Here is a 16,690-nt window from a genome sequence, read left to right on the forward strand (position 1 = left end):
ACTGGATGACAACAAAAAGGCAGGTGTAAGTGTAAATTGATGGAAACTGGGACGGATCCTGAATTCACACAGCGTCTGACCTGGCAGTGACTTCACGGGAATGGGATCTTGGCATCGTGGGATCATTAACCCAGTGTGTAGATAAGCAAAAGGCAAATTCCATGCTAGGGTTCCTTAAGAAAAGGATCAAAAACAAAACTGCAGATCATTTGTAATGTGCTCTGCACATCTTTGCTGTGACCACATCAAAACCTCAATATATTGCAAAGGGATATTGCAGAGCAGCACAAAGGGCAGGAAAGGAGAAGCGAAAATTCTCTGTGTGGAAAAGTTGCAATGTTTGTGGCTTTTTAGATTAGAAAAGCAGTCACGGGAATGGTGTGGCGAACATGATCATATTCATGGTATGGACATCTGCAGGAGTTCTTCCGGCTGTGGGGAGGGAAGTTAAACACAGAAAGTGTGGAGCTGGCTATAAATCCCTATGAAAAATGAGAAGAATAGGGCATATGCATTTTTTTGTCTTCCATTACAGGTTCTATGAATGTTGGAAACATGGGTGTAGGGGAAGTGGAAAGAGCGAATGTTTCTTTCCCCCCTCTTATAATGCTGGAACTCAGAGCCCTTCAGTGGAGCTGAATGTTGGAAGATTTCAGGACAGACGAAACAAAGTCCTACCTCACTCCGTGTACAGTGGTGCCCCACAAGACGAATGCCTCGCAAGACGGAAAACTCGCTAGACGAAAGAGTTTTCCGTTTTGGAGGTGCTTCGCAAAACGAATTTCCTATGGGCTTGCTTTGCAAGGCGAAAATGTCTTGCGAGTTCCTGCGGGTTTTTTCCCCTCCCCCCCCTTTTTCTAAGCCGCTAATCCGCTTATCCGATAAGCCGATAAGCCGCTAAAAGCCGCTAAACCGCTAATAGCGCTAATCCACTAAGCCGTCAATGGGCTTGCTTCGCAAGACGAAAAAACCGCTAGACGAAGAGACTCGCGGAACGGATTCTTTTCATCTTGCGAGGCACCACTGTATCCTTAAACAGTGTTGGCTACCACCTTAAATGGCTTGAAAAGAGGGTTTGGCAGATTCATGGTGGATAAGCGCTAGTTAGCCGCACTGGCTGTGCTCTTCAGAATCAGGACACCAGTTCCTGGGATTCCCAACTGGGGAGAGGAGCTGTTGTGCTTGGATGCTGCTTGGGACTTCCCACTGGATCATCTGGTTGGCCCTGTGAGAACAGGATCCTGGATTAGATGGGCCTCATTTGGCTTGCTGCAGCAGCGTTCTTCTTTTGTTTTAAGAGAGTCTTCTTTCTTTGGTCTTCATGTTTTTAGTGATGCACTCTTCAATATCTCCATCCCTGCCGAGCTGTCGCTTCTCCGTGCAGACTTGTCTTCTACAGAGCACCTGCCATCTGCCTCAAAGAGGAGGATTATCCGTGACAACCTCCTAGTGCTGTGATCTTGCTATTCTAGAGTCGGGGTGCAGGTAGCTGAGAAGAGGCAATGGTTGTTTTGAGCCGGAGAGGCTAGAATATTTGGTTCCTGCCCTGTCTCTGTAGTCACTCCAGCAAAGCTTCTTCTGACTGTAGACCAACAGGCTTCCTGGCACCAACCTTGGCATTAAGTACCTGGGTAGCATCTTTGGGGATACGCCTTCATTAGCCATGCCTTCTCTGGGACTTGTGCTTCTGTGCCTGGTGGCCCTGGCTCCGCTGAGTTCAGCCAGCCAGCCCCCCAACATTGTCCTCATTTTCGCCGATGACCTGGGCTTTGGAGATCTGGGCAGCTATGGGCATCCCACCTCCTCGACACCCAACCTGGACAAGATGGCGGCCGCCGGCCTACGGTTCACCGACTTCTATAGCAGCAGCCCCGTCTGCAGCCCCTCCCGGTACGCCAATCCCCATCTCCCTTTCTTGATCAATTGTTGGGAGTTAGTTAATGTGACATAAGTCAAACCAAAGGGGACAGTCATCTTTCCCGGACTCAGTCCCTCCTCCCCAAGCCCCAGATATGCAGTTATACAGACTATGCTAACCGTAAAATGTTCTGGACACCAGTACACACACGATGACTGGTTCTTGCATGTTCTATCGCTCCCTTCCCTTAGTCCTTGGGCAGGAGTGGACTTTGGTAATATGGCACCCTGAGCAAGGACAAAATTGGGCACCCCTTCCAACCTTGAGTCATTATTATTGGGTATTATTATTACCATATTGGCCCGCAAATAAGCCACACCTTTAAAAAAATTTGGGGGGGGGAGGAAAGACAATACTGGAATATAATCTGCTCCCTTAAAATTGGGTTACAGGCTGAAAATTCCTGCGTTTGGTAGAATTGTAACTCTGAGCCAATTGAAGCCTTTGATCTTGCAAGCCCGCAAAAGTTTCCATACAACCGCTAAAATCATAAATCACTATTCAATCGCCACAATTCCACAGGCACACTTGTAAATGGCAACAGTCTGAAGCTTGCAAATTGGCAAGAAAACATGTTTTGTTCCCTTTTACTGTACATCTGTTTCAGCAGCGATATAAAAACCCATTTTTGTAAGGTCGCAAATTTAAGCTGCAGTTTAACTTTTCATGGTCGGAATTTGGTGAGGGGGAAGTGAGGCTTATATTCAGGTTAATACAGCATTATTCTGCACCCACTCTGCTCAGCGCCCAGTGGGGGGGGGGGAAAGGAACTGTCCACATTGCCCTAAATCTGGCGCTGCCTGGGGCACCTCTCCTTGAGTGGGCAGGTGACTGCATGTTCCTTTTGGAGTGGGTGGGGTTTGGCTGGAGCTATGTGACTGCCTGGCTGTTGGCCCAGAAGTCTGGTGTCTTTCCTACCTGCTCTCACCCCTCCAGGGCAGCCCTGCTGACAGGTCGCTACCAGACCCGCTCCGGCATTTACCCCGGCGTGTTCTACCCTGGCTCCCGAGGAGGCCTCCCCTTGGCCGAGGTGACTCTGGCGGAGCTGCTGAAGGGGCGAGGCTATGCCACCGCCATGGTAGGCAAGTGGCACCTGGGCCTCGGACTGAATGGGACGTTCCTGCCCATACACCAAGGGTTCGACCACTTCCTGGGGGTGCCCTACTCGCATGACCAGGTGAGATGCGGCCGGGTGGGCAAAGCAGGGAGCAGCGCAGGCTCAGAAGGTGTGAGGCTTGGAGTCGCTGCAGGAAAGGAAGAGAGCTGGGCTAGGAGACGCTTGTACAGCTTTGGGCTGCAGGTGAAGCAGTTTTAATGAGAGGGTCTAACTCAGATCTGCTTGGGGAAATGCGAGGTTTTCCCCCACAGTTACAGCATTCACTGTGAATTTGGTGGTTTGTTCGTTTTTTTTACATAAAAAAAGAAAAGCACTGAATTCAGCAGGTTCGGATTTGAGCCTGACTACCTTGGGACATGGGTGGTGCTGTGGGTTAAACCACAGAGCCTAGGACTTGCCGATCAGAAAGTCAGCGGTTCGAATCCCCGCGACGGGGTGAGCTCCCGTTTCTCGGTCCATGCTCCTGCCAACCTACCAGTTCGAAAGCACGTCAAAGTGCAAGTAGATAAATAGGTACCGCTCCAGCGGGAAGGCAAACGGCGTTTCCGTGCGCTGCTCTGGTTCACCAGAAGCGGCTTAGTCATGCTGGCCACATGACCTGGAAGCTGTACCCTTGGCCAGGAAAGCGAGATGAGCACTGCAACCCCAGAGTCAGCCATGACTGGACCTAATGGTCAGGGGTCCCTTTACCTTTTACCTTTACATTGATATTATATTGGCAATACAATATCACTTAATTCTTTGGAAAATGCCTCTCACAAACGAATCACAGAACTGTAGAGTTGGAAGGGACGCAGAGTGTTATCTAGGCCAACCCCCTGCAATGCAGGGATCGTTAAGCATTAAATTAACAATGCAATGAACTTTAAACATTACATTTCAGAATATGGCCCTGAGCCCTATTTACTGGGAAGCGGCAGCAGGAGAAGGCTGTTGCCTTTGGGCCTGGAATTTGGGGGTTTCCTGGGAGCATCTGTGTAGTTGCCCCTCTTGGGAATGGGCTGCTGGTCTGGATGGGCGTTTGATGAGCCTGCTCTGGCAAGGCTCTTGTTAAGTTCTTCGCTGTGAAATGTTGATGAATTGTGTGTGTGAGAGAGAGCAGTGCCAGATTTACGTATAAGCTAAACAAGCTCTAGCTTAGAGGCACACTCTCTTGCCCCCCCCCCAAAAAAAAATTAAAGGAAAAAAACCTGGATGTACATTTCAAAAATATAAGATAAATAACCAATAAAATAAAACCTACATACAGCAACAGTGTTTTGTGTTGTGTAGGCTCCTATGATGTAAGTCATGGGCCCGGCCTGCTAGCCTGCTCCCTAAAATATCACTAATTTGTTCCTTTCTATAATAATAATATTATAATAATTTATTTATACCCCGCCCATCTGGCTGAGTTTCCCCAGCCACTCTGGGCGGCTCCCAATCGAGTGTTAAAAACAATACAGCATTAAATATTAAAAACGTCCCTAAACAGGGCTGCCTTCAGATGTGTTTTAAAAATAGGATAGCTGCTTATATCCTTGACATCTGATGGGAGGGTGTTCCACAGGGCGGGCGCCACCACCAAGAAGGCCCTCTGCCTGGTTCCCTGTAACCTCACTTCTTGCAATGAGGAATCCGCCAGAAGGCCCTTAGCACTGGATCTCAGTGTCTGGGCTGAACGATGGGGGTGGAGACGCTCCTTCAGGTATATTTCTGTATATAGGGTGCCTACATTCTGCATGGACTAGTTGCATGCCAACATGTGCAAATGTCTTGAGATACCTATGAGGTCCATCAATTACGATATAGCATACATTCAACACACAAAACAGTGACCATTTGTTGTTGACAAAGGACAGCTGGACATATCAAGGGCCCCATTACCTTCAGTAGCTTATGGCCTCATCAAACCTAAATCCGGCCGTGTGTGTGTGTGTGTGTGTGTGAGAGAGAGAGAGAGAGAGAGAGAGATTAAGGTTAAACTTCATCATCGCCCATATGGGAGTAGTGCTGGTGGAGCTAGAACAATGAGTGGAAGCCCTTAAATGGGCTTCTAAGGCAATGAGCGCCTGTGGTTTTGTGTGCATTCTGTGCCTCTGGCATGCTCTGGCTGCTCCTCTCTCCTGTGATAACACCGCCTTTCTCCTTTCTTGTCCTGCTGCAGGGCCCCTGCCAGAACCTTACCTGCTTCCCCCCGGACACGCCCTGCTTTGGGACCTGCGACCAGGGAGTGGTTCCCGTCCCCCTGTTCTGGAACCAGAGCATCATACAGCAACCTGTGTCCTTCCCACACTTGCAGCCTCTCTACAACGGCTTTGCCCGAGACTTCATTGTTGCTTGCGCACGGCGCAGCCAGCCCTTCCTGCTATATTATGCCTCCCATGTAAGTTCCAGAGCTCTTTGTGCAGGCTTGGGGCAAAGAACCCAGGCAGTTAAGTTTTATTCCTGTCCTTTGGGTGGGCTGGAGACTGTTCTCTGGAGTCCAGCAGAGCTCCAGCGCTGCCTGTGGCTGTGTGAGATGCGCTTGTATGCCACACAGGCAAGAATGAGCGGCCGCATGGTCTTCCACCTCTCTTGTTGATGGGGATTTTGATGCACCCCGCTCCCCTCTGAAGCCAATATTATTATTAATAATGATTTATTATTTATACCCTGCCCATCTGTCTGGGTTTCTCCAGCCACTCTGGGCGGCACCCAACAGAATATTAAAAGCACAATAAAACTTCAAACATTAAAAGCTTCCCTAAACAGGGCTGCCTTCAGATGTCTTCTAAAAGTCAGATAGTTGTTTATTTCCTTGACATCTGATGGGAGGGTGTTCCCCAGGGTGGGTGCCACCACCAAGAAGGCCCTCTGCCTGGTTCCCTGTAACCTCATTTCTCACAGGGAGGGAACCTCCAGAAGGCCCTCGGCGCTGGACCTCAGTGTCCGGGCTGAATGATGGGGGTGGAGACACTCCTTCAGGTATACTGGACCGAGGCCATTTAGGGCTTTAAAGCACCAGAACTTTGAATTGTGCTCAGGAACGTACAGGGGGCCAATGTAGGTCCTTCAGGACCGGTGTTATAAGGTCTCAGCAGCCACTCCCAGTCACCAGTATGGCTGCTGCATTCTGGATTAGTTGTAGTTTCCGGGTCACCTTCAAAGGTAGCCCCACATAGAGCGCATTGCAGTAGTCCAAGCAGGAGATAACTACAGCAGCTGTTTCTTCACACAGAGCAGAACTGCTGCAAGTCTCTTGTCTTGAGCGGCTTTTGAAAAAGGGTTGTGTGCTTTAAAAGAATAGTCTGAAGCAATCCCATTGACGGCTTAGCGGATTAGCGCTATTAGCGGCTTTTAGCGGCTTTTAGCGGCTTATCGGCTTAGCATATAAGCAGATAAGCAGCTTTAACGGCTTAGAAAAAGGGGGGGGGGGAGGAAAAAAACCCCGCAGGAACTCGCAAGACATTTTCGTCTTGCGAAGCAAGCCCATAGGAATTTCGTTTTGCGAAGCACCTCCAAAACGGAAAACTCTTTCGTCTAGCGAGTTTTCCATCTTACGAGGCATTCGTCTTGCGGGGCACCACTGTACAGTGTGGTACCTCTAGTTACGAACTTACCGGTAATTCGTTCCGGAGGTCCGTTCTTAACCTAAAACTGTTCTTAGCCAGAGGTGTGCTTTCGCTAATGGGGCCTCTTGCTGCCGTTGCACCACCGGCACACGATTTCCGTTCTCATCCTGGGGCAAAGTTCTCAACTCGAGGTACCTCTTCCAGGTTAGCAGAGTTTGTAACCTGAAGCATTTGTAACCTGAGGCATTTGTAACTTGAGGTACCACTGTATATAACAAGGGAGCCACCACAGAGAAGCCCCAGCCAGGAAAATGGGAATGGTAGAGATCAACTTTTGGACAAATTAAGCTGGGGGTGGGGGTGGAGCATGGCGGTACACATAGTTTTAATTTCATAGCATCTGCTCTATCAACAGTAATGAGCCAGAATGTCTAAAGGGGGAGAGAGGTATTCCCTCCCGCATTATCCTTGCAAGCTCCCCAGAGGTGTCTTGCTGGGCCACCTTGGTCACTGGAACCAGCAAGGCTCTTCCGAGGTTTCCTGGTGAAACTATTCTGCTGAAGTTAGGAACATTGACAAGTGCCTTGTTCTCTGCTCATCCACAGCACACGCATTACCCCCAGTTTGGGAGCCAAGAATACGCAGGCCGCTCGCCCAGGGGCCCTTTCGGAGACGCCCTCCTTGAGTTTGATGGATCTGTGGGGCACATTTTGCAAGTTCTGCAGGATGGCGGGATAGCTGAAAACTCCCTGGTGTTCTTCACCGCCGACAACGGGTGAGGCTGCTTCTCACCTCCAAGATATCTAACCCAGAACTGGGTCTCAACGTGTGTTTTTTTGCTCGGGAAGCAGGAAAGATTGGCAAAGACTGTGGCGGATTTGATTAGGACGGACAGTGAATTGCTGACATTGCAGACTAGTTCTGCTGCCATATATACTTTTTGACTACGGCCGAGCTCCTCAGCTCCTTGAAGGCAGATTGCTCCATCTGGCCATAAGATATGGCTGCAGAATTTGGGAAGCTTTGAGTTCCAGGCAACTTATGTGCATTGAACACATGCAAGTTCAACTGTATGCGGTTGACATTGCACAAATTAAACACATGGAAGGCAGAGAGCTTAAAAGCTCTTTTTGCGCAGGGCTTCCCCAGTGTGGAAGGAGCATTTAAACTCTCAGACTTCCTTACTGGGCTCTGGAAGGCTCTCATGAGATCTTGCGATGGCCATGCAAGATCTCACAAAAGCCTCCCAGAGACCAGTAAGTAAACTCAGTGTTTGAAAGCTCTCTTTCCCATTTGTGGTGAGGGGTTAAGACCCTTTTGGCATGCCGGCTCTGGAAGGTAAAGATGATCGCACAGGGGCACTTCCAAGGCATTGTTTTGACCATACGCGATTTTGGCTTTATACACACAGCCCAGGGAAATTAATCGCTGCGTAAGACGCAAGTGATCTGCACCACGTTTGTTAGAAAGGGGATGTTTTAATGGAAAAGGAGCGAGGTCCCAACCAAAGAAGAATGTTAACTTAAACTGATGGAATATATCTAACATATGGAATAAGAAAACAAGAAAAATGCACGTTTAAAGAAGACTGGAAAATGTTTACTGAATATATGGGTGAAAATTGTGTTCATTTGAAAACGCTGGTAGCATTAAGATAAATTTGACAGTGCAAATAAGATTTGATGGATGTAGCATTTGATTACTGAATGGTTTAGTTCATGTAAAATATGCAAGGATGTAAGGTATGTAAAAGTGACGCGGGTGGCGCTGTGGGTAAAACCTCAGCGCCTAGGGCTTGCCGATCGCATGGTCAGCGGTTCAAATCCCCGCGGCAGGGTGAGCTCCCGTCTTTCGGTCCCAGCTCCTGCCAACCTAGCAGTTCGAAAGCACGTCAAAGTGCAAGTAGATAAATAGGGAATAAATAAATAGGGAATAAATAAATAGGGAATAAATAGAGGGAAGGTAAACGGCGTTTCCGTGTGCTGCGCTGGTGCCGGCTCGCCAGAGCAGGTTTGTCACGCTGGCCACATGACCTGGAAGTGTCTCCGGACAGCGCTGGCCCCCGGCCTCTTAAGTGAGATGGGCGCACAACCCTAGAGTCGGACACAACTGGCCCATACGGACAGGGGTACCTTTACCTTTACCTAAGGTATGTAAAAGGATGTGGGTGGCGTTGTGGGTTAAACCACAGAGCCTAGGACTTGCTGATCAGAAGTTCGGCAGTTTGAATCCCTGCGATGGGATGAGTTCCCGTTGCTTAGTCCCTGCTCCTGCCAACCTAGCAGTTCGAAAGCACGTCAAAATGCAAGTAGATAAATAGGTACCGCTCCAGCGGGAAGGTAGATGGTGTTTCCGTGTGCTGCGCTGGTTCGCCAGAAGTGGCTTAGTCATGCTGGTCACATGACCTGGAAGCTGTCTGCAGACAAACGGCAGCTCCCTCAGCCAGTAAAGCGAGATGAGCGCTACAACCTCAGAGTTGACCACGACTGGATCTAATGGTCAGGGGTCCCTTTACCTTTAAGGTATGTAAAATGAACCATGGAAAGAAGAGAAGGGAAGTTATTGATTTTTTTTTTTTAATGATATTTATTAAGTTTTACTAAAGGTAAAAAAACAACAAACAACAAACATCAAAAATACAAACAACATCAAAAATCATAAAGAGAAAAAAAAGAAGACATAAAAAAAGATTCAACCTAGTAATAAAAAATTAAAAAGAAAACTCTGGTTCATTTTAATAGTCTTCAAAACCTTATTTTCCTTACCTCCTCCCACCTTCCCTTCTTGTATTTCACTTTAAAAGTTTTTTTCAGCAAGCTCATTCATATTCATTTTCATCCTTTATCTTTCCCTTTGTACTCTTACTTATCTTAATCGCTAGAACCCCATCATTTCATTTACACTGCCCTTAGCACTCATAGATTTTACAATAATTTTGTAGATAAACTTTAAACTTCTTCCAATCTTCTTCCACCAACTCTTCTCCTTGATCTCGGATTCTGCCGGTCATTTCTGCTAGTTCCATATAGTCTATTACTTGTATCTGCCACTCTTCCAAGGTGGGTAGATCTTGTGTCTTCCAGTGTTTTGCGATGAGTATTCTTGCTGCTGCTGTAGCATACATAAAAAAAGTTCTATCCTTCTTTGACACCAATCGGCCAACCATACCCAGAAGAAAGGCCTCTGGTTTCTTTAGAAAAGTATATTTAAATACTTTTTTCAGTTCATTATATATCATTTCCCAGAAAGCCTTAATCCTCGGGCAGGCCCACCAAAGGTGAAAGAAAGTTCCTTCCGTTTCTTTACATTTCCAACATTTGTTATCAGGCAGATGATAGATTTTTGCTAGCTTGACTGGGGTCATGTACCACCTGTAAATCATTTTCATAATATTCTCTCTTATGGCACTACATGCCGTAAATTTCAAACCGGTGGTCCACAACCGTTCCCAGTCAGCGAACATAATGTTATGACCAATATCTTGTGCCCATTTTATCATAGCGGATTTAACCGTTTCATCCTCAGTATTCCATTTCAGCGGCAAGTTATACATTCTGGGAAGTTATTGATTTAAGGTTGCTTAAATGAGGGAATATTGCATCCTAGTGTTCATTCCCTCTCGCTTGCAGCCCTGAAACTATGCGCATGTCCCGAGGAGGGAGCTCTGGCCACCTCAAGTGTGGCAAAGGCACAACGTATGAGGGTGGAGTGAGGGAGCCTGCTGTGGCCTACTGGCCAGGCCGCATTGCCCCAGGTATGTCCGGCCCTTGCAGCCTCAGGGTTGCAGAAACTGCTAGAGCAGGTGCAGTCCTGCATCCAGGGGTGGAGCAAGGTGGGGGCGGACTGTCCCAGGTGTCATTATTGAGGGAGGTGACATTCTGCACACCGCCTGCCTGCGATTCCCACCTACCGCGATCTGTTGGGGGAAGGGGTGGATCTGCACCGCTTTGCCAGCAGCCTTCTCCACTTTCCCCCTTCGTTTTGACAGCCCCGCACTCCCTAGCTGCTTTAGGAGGCAGGCAGGGAGAGGACGGGAAGGAGGCAAGCAAGCGAACAAGCAGGGGATGGAGGGAAGGAAAGAAGCAGAACCTCCCTCAACTCAGGACCCAAAGCCTGTAACCCCAAAAGAAGCTCAAGAACTTTGGCCAACCTCCCCTAAAAAAAAGGGACGCGGGTGGCACTGTGGGTTAAACCACAGAGCATAGGGCTTGCCAATCAGAAGGTCAGTGGTTCGAATCCCAGCGATGGGGTGAGCTCTCGTTGCTCGGTCCCTGCTCCTGGCAACCTAGCAGTTCGAAAGCATGTCAAAGTGCAAGTAGATAAATAGGTCCCGCTCTGGCGGGAAGCTAAATGGTGTTTCCATGCGCTGCTCTGGTTTGCCAGAAGCGGCTTAGTCATGCTGGCCTCATGACCCGGAAGCTGTACGCCGGCTCCCTTGGAGATGAGCGCCGCAACCACAGAGTCGGCCATGACTGAACCTAACAGTCAGGGGGCCCTTTACTTTTACCCCTAAAAAAACCTCAACAACTCCTGGCAATGACAGTGGGTAGATCACAGCCAGTCTTTTTATACTGTGAGTAGATCTCAGTCTCTTGGGAGTCCAACTAGATTTCAAGGGGGGAGGGGGTGACAAGAAATTTTCCACACTGGGTACCACCTAACCTTGCTACACCACTGCTTGCATCTGCCCTGGCTACCCCTTCCTGCCTTGTGTTCAGAGGATGCCACAGCACATGTCTTCCCAATCTGGGCTTGGCACTTTGTGGTTTCTTTAAAAAATAATAATTTAAGGACTGTCTCCCCATCCTGGACCTTGCAGGCCATGCTTACAATCTGGCAGGAAGGACAGGGGTTGCTTTGGCTGGCGGTGAAACTGGGTGTATTGCTTGCCTGTTGGTTACATGGGGGTGTTATAATTAATACTATTTTTAATGGATTTCTAGGGGGTATACCCTCCCCGGGTGGGCTAAAACAAGTCAACGTCAAAATTTAAAGTACCATACCCCCATTGTCTTTCGCTGCCCCTTCTTTTCCTGTCTGTTTCTGCATTCAGGTGTGACCCATGAGCTGGCCAGCACCCTAGACATCCTGCCTACCGTGGCGGCCTTGGCTGGGGTTCCTCTCCCCAATGTCACACTGGACGGCTACAACCTCAGCCCCATCCTCTTTGGAAGTGGGAAGGTGAGCTTTCGGTTGGTTTCTCCTTCTCAGCAGCGGCTCCCACAGTCAGTGTGAATTGAAATGGGCTGCTGGGTGGAGGAGCAGGTAGGGGCAGGGAAGCGGGGTGGTCCGTTGACCCCTCTGCACTCCATCCTGTTTCCTTGGTGCCACTGCAGACGGTCTTCCGGGATTGCAGCAGTTCCACCACGTTCCCTCCGACACCATTTGAGGGACCGCAAGGCGCCGAGCGAATCTCTGGGGCAGTGGTGCTTGGGGGGAGCTTGGTGACGCTGGAGAGCAGCTGTGCTACCTAGTTTGAGAATTGTGCTGGATTTAGGTTTGATGAGGCCCTAAGCTACTGAAGGTCATGGGGCCCTTGATATGTCCAGCTGCTGCTGCTGGAGCAAATACTTCTGTGCTTCCAGGTAAGGTTAGGCTAAGCATGTGGGAATGTTAAGGATAGTAGGAGAGGATATATTGATTAAATATTATCCTTCCTTCACTCACTCTCGAGTCATGTAACAGAGCAGAAAGCTAGTTTGCAGATTAGTTTGAATCTCTTTAATTAAGCAGAGTGGATTATTCCTGGTGTCCCCTTTTATCCTTCTTAAAAGAATAAGGACATAAGAGTCTCTCCTTAAAAGTAACAAGAAGTTTACTCACATTCAGTTCACGGTATGATCCCCGAAGGCAGGCTTTAGCTAGCAGTTACAAATACAGAGAAAAGTGTGGCTTACATCCTTTGTAAGGATCAAAGCCCATGTGCTGCTAGCTGAGAGCCAGCAGACAGCAAAATGCATTAAGAGAACAGCATCAAGAGAACAAAAATGGCAGCAGGAGGGCAGTATGGAATCAAGAAAGAGAGATGGCTGCGTGACTCGTCTCTTTTATGGAGTCAGCCAGATCCACGCCCATCTCCCTGGTCACATGCAGGGGGAGGATGCACCAGACCAGTGGAACAGGAAGTTGCACTGACTGGATGTCCCCCTGCTTGTGCCCATTCTAGGGAAAGAAGGAATGTTGCATTTGACTGCACCAGTGGATTACACCCCACAAAGCAGACCTCTTGCTGATGGCGTCCCGCTCAACGTTTTCTCTGTTGGCAGCCAATGAAGTGGAAAATCTCATGCTTTGCATATTACCCTCCCCACATTGTTGTTCCTTAAATTTATATGCTGCCTTTCAACCAAATATCACAAGGCATATCATTCTGGCTCCTCTTTCAGAGTCCCCGCCAGACCATGTTTTATTACCCCCCAGCCCCCAGCCACTTGCTCGGCGTCTTCGCAGTCCGCTATGGAAAATACAAAGCCCACTTCTTCACACAAGGTAAGCCCAGGGCTTCATCCTGCCTTGCTCTCCCTATGGTCACCTGAACCCCTTCCTGACCTGGGACGGCAATGGTGCGGCATGTCTCCTTTTTGTGTCATTGCAGGAGCCTTCCATAGCGACACGACCCCCGACCAGGACTGCCATGGGACGACCCCCCTAACGGGCCATGAGCCCCCGCTGCTCTTTGACCTGGAGTCAGATCCTGCGGAGAATTACAACCTCCTTCGAGGCGGCCCTGTGGGACCCGACGTCCTGTCTGCCCTCAAGGAGCTCTCTCTGCAGAAGGCGCTTTTCGATAAACAGATGGAGTTTGGGGAGAGTCAGCTGGCGAGGGGCAGCGACCCTGCGCTGGAGCCCTGCTGTTCTCCTTCGTGTAGCCCAAAGCCTTTGTGCTGCAGCTGCGCGTCAGCCTCTTAGCCTCCCTTGCATAAGCTCCTGCCGTACTCTGTACATGCACAGCTGAACAGTTGCGAACTCCAATGAGGGCTTTCAGCACCCTTTTCACTGAGGGAAATCCACATGTTAGGGACATAGGAAACCATACTGAGTCAGACCATTTGGCCCAACTAGGTCTGTATTGTCTAAACTGACTGGCAGCAGCTTCCTGGGGTTTCAAGGAACGGAAGTCCACAGCCCTGCCTAGAGATGCAGGATTTGCACTCAGGACCTTAGTGCCTTTAAAACAGGGGTCAGCATCCCTCAGACCTTGTGGGGAGCCGGACTATATTTTGGAAAAAAATATGAACAAATTCCTATGTCCCACAAATAACCCAGAGATGCATTTTAAATAAAAGGACACATTCTACTCATGTAAAAACATGCTGATTCCCAGACTGTCAGCGGGCCGGATTGAGAAGGCGATTGGGCCGGATCCGGCCCACGGGCCTTAGGTTGCCTACCCCTGCCCCTGCTTTAAATGTCCCTGGATCCTCAGAGAGGCTGGTCCAACAGTTCGAAAGCAAGACATGGTCTTAGAGGTGGTTGCAGCAAGCAGCTTTGCCTCTGCCCATGCCAACATACTCTGTAAAACCTTGCCACTTCGAGTGTTCGCGATGACTGATCCTCTTCTTCTTTCCTTGGAGGAGGACTTTGTGGGATCAACCTCCAACCGTGCCTCGCTCATCTCCCCCGAGGGAAGTGTTCTGGGTGACTTGCATTTAGGAATGAATTCCGTCCAGCCAGAGGTTGCCTGGTTTGCTCTGTGTTCTCTGTGACAAATGTCTCTCTGCTCACTGGAATTCGCCAGTCTTCAGGCAGAGCCTGGTTGGGGGTTGGCTTAACTGTGGAAGCATACATTGGACTATCTTCTCCCTACACCTTCCCTATGCCCTCTGTCGCACCCTTTCTCAGCCCATCGGACGGCCCTTCCACTTCAAGGGGGTGGCTCATATCTTAAGAAAACTAGAAGGCAGCGCTAGAACCACAGCGCATCCCAAAAAGAAGCCAAGCTGTTTACACGGTTGATGTATGCAATAATAAAGAACTTGAGAAGCCTGGGATGAATTGAGAAGCCCAGATATTCCTTTGTTAACATCCTGCCTTTCTTCCTCCGTGGAACCCGTGGGGTTCCTAAGTGGTCAACCATCCATGCATTGACCTTTACAGGTTCAGCATCAGCAAACTGGTGGCACCATGTGCCCTCACCTCATGGGAAACCAGCTATGTACAAGGTCTGGTCCTCACCAGGGGTGGGGAGTGAAGAGGAACCAGGCATCAAAATGGATCATCTCAGTTTTTGGATTGGGGGCAGCAGCTGAGCAGCTCCAAGCAGGCTCTTTGGCCCAAATGCTCAGAGTAATCATCATCATCATCATCAAACCTTTTATTGGCATCACATACAAACATCCATAGTAAATCAATACAGAATGACCACCTCCCCAATGTCACAGAACATTTGTCAAATGAAAAGAGGTGAAAAGTCTAACGTTACATCTCTAGGTCTCCAGGGAGATCAGACGTCTGCAACGTGTTTCTGCGACAAAAAACCAAATAAAGATATTTAGCTGCTAATTTGGTGAGCTCCTGATCATTCCCCAGTAATAAAAAGTGTATGACCTCCAACTCTGGTTTCCATTCGGGCGCCACTACCGAGAAGGCCCTCTGCCTGGTTCCCTGTAACCTCGCTTCTCGTAGGGAGGGAACCACCAGAAGACCCTCAGACCTGGACCTCGGTGTCTGGGCTGAACGATGCAGGTGGAGACGCTCCTTCAGGGATACAATGTTGAGGAAAGTATCCTGCAACCTCTTGGAGACACTGGCAGGGTCTGCCACAGCAACATCAGGAAGGCGTTTCCCATATTTCCTGCAGGTGACTGGAGAGGCAAATCTTCTGGAAACTAAAAGCAAACTTCCTCATGGGAAGCAAATGGTGCGCTAATCTGGAGGAAGGCTGGACTCTCCGTAGTATCTCTCTGCTTGTGAGCTAATGAAGCATCGTGCGGATTTGAACGCCACCTTGGCTTGTAGGCAGTATTCTTCCTCCTTTCCCCCAGCTGGAAATTGTAACAGTGGTCTGCCTAATAAGGATGTTGCAAATGTGGCTGAGATATCCTTTCAAGGCTCAAAATGGCCTTTATCAATGCAGTCTTTTTATTTCACATTTCATACCATATTTTGGTATATGATCCTTCAGTCCCAGGAACAATAAATGAAATTGTAATAAACTTGGGCTCACAGAGGTATTTTTTCCAGGGAAGAGATGTAGTCAGGTCTGCATTTTGCCAGGTGATTTTGTTTCTTAAAAATGGGTGGGGGGGGGTAGTATTATATGGATTATTTGCTGTTTATAGTCTGGTTTAAAACCATGTATATATTTGAACCCCGCCCCCTTTAAATTGCCTCTGGCTGTTTTGGGAAAGGTGGGTAAGAAAATGTAATAAGAGTTGTGAACGGCATACAATTTGTATTTGCTAATATAACAACAACATATACAGTCATACCTCATATTGCATCCGCTCCATGTTGCGTCTTTTTGCGCTGCAACCCGGAAGTACCGGAACAGGTTACTTCCGGGTTTCACCGCTTGCGCATGCACAGAAGCACTAAATTGCGCTTCATATATGTGCAGAAGCGCCAAATTGCGCCGCACGCCTGCAGAGACACAGCGCTTCTAGTTGCGGGCATTTCACATTACAGACGGGCCTCTGGAATGGATCCCTTCCATAACACGAGGTACCACTGTAATCAGTTTTAGAAAAATAACTAGCTAGCTAAGGAAAGTGGATATGACATTTGGTCATCTCACCTCTGCCTATAAGAAGAACCTTTGGGCACAAGAAACATCAGAGAAGGAATTGGGAAACCGATTTCAGCCTCACCACCTGGCCAAAGGTCTCTTGGTGATGTGCAGGCATTTGCCAGCCTGACCCCAGGGTGTTTTGCAGGCTGAGGTGGATCAGTTGCTCTCAACAGCCCCTGTGATGTTTCCATAGCTCTATGGGTTTCTCTATGAGCATCCTTCCAAGGGACCGCTGGGGTTATTTGTGAAATTGGGCAGGCTGTGGATTGAGTCCCGACATCTGCTGCTCAGATCAGACCAAACAGAAAGGCCTTGCTGGGCTTCCAGAAGATTGCAGGCTTCCAGAAGGTCTATTGTGTAGAGGTTCCACAGCCCAGCCATGATGACCAGTC

At 48.8% G+C, this 16,690-nt stretch overlaps 1 protein-coding gene across 1 annotated transcript; it reads left to right on the forward strand.

Annotated features, from left to right (window-relative positions):
- Positions 1-1,007: 1,007 nt before the first annotated feature.
- On the forward strand, positions 1,008-15,026 carry ARSA (arylsulfatase A). Its single transcript, XM_079992751.1, has 8 exons — positions 1,008-1,890; positions 2,855-3,095; positions 5,182-5,400; positions 7,174-7,343; positions 10,198-10,322; positions 11,622-11,749; positions 12,955-13,057; positions 13,164-15,026. Exons 1-8 carry the CDS (start codon positions 1,664-1,666, stop codon positions 13,475-13,477), a joined length of 1,527 nt encoding a protein of 508 aa, XP_079848877.1. The 5' UTR covers positions 1,008-1,663; the 3' UTR covers positions 13,478-15,026.
- Positions 15,027-16,690: the final 1,664 nt, after the last annotated feature.

Source organism: Podarcis cretensis, assembly GCF_951804945.1.
Source record: "Podarcis cretensis genome assembly, chromosome: 10".
In the NCBI taxonomy this organism is placed as follows: Eukaryota; Metazoa; Chordata; class Lepidosauria; order Squamata; family Lacertidae; genus Podarcis; species Podarcis cretensis.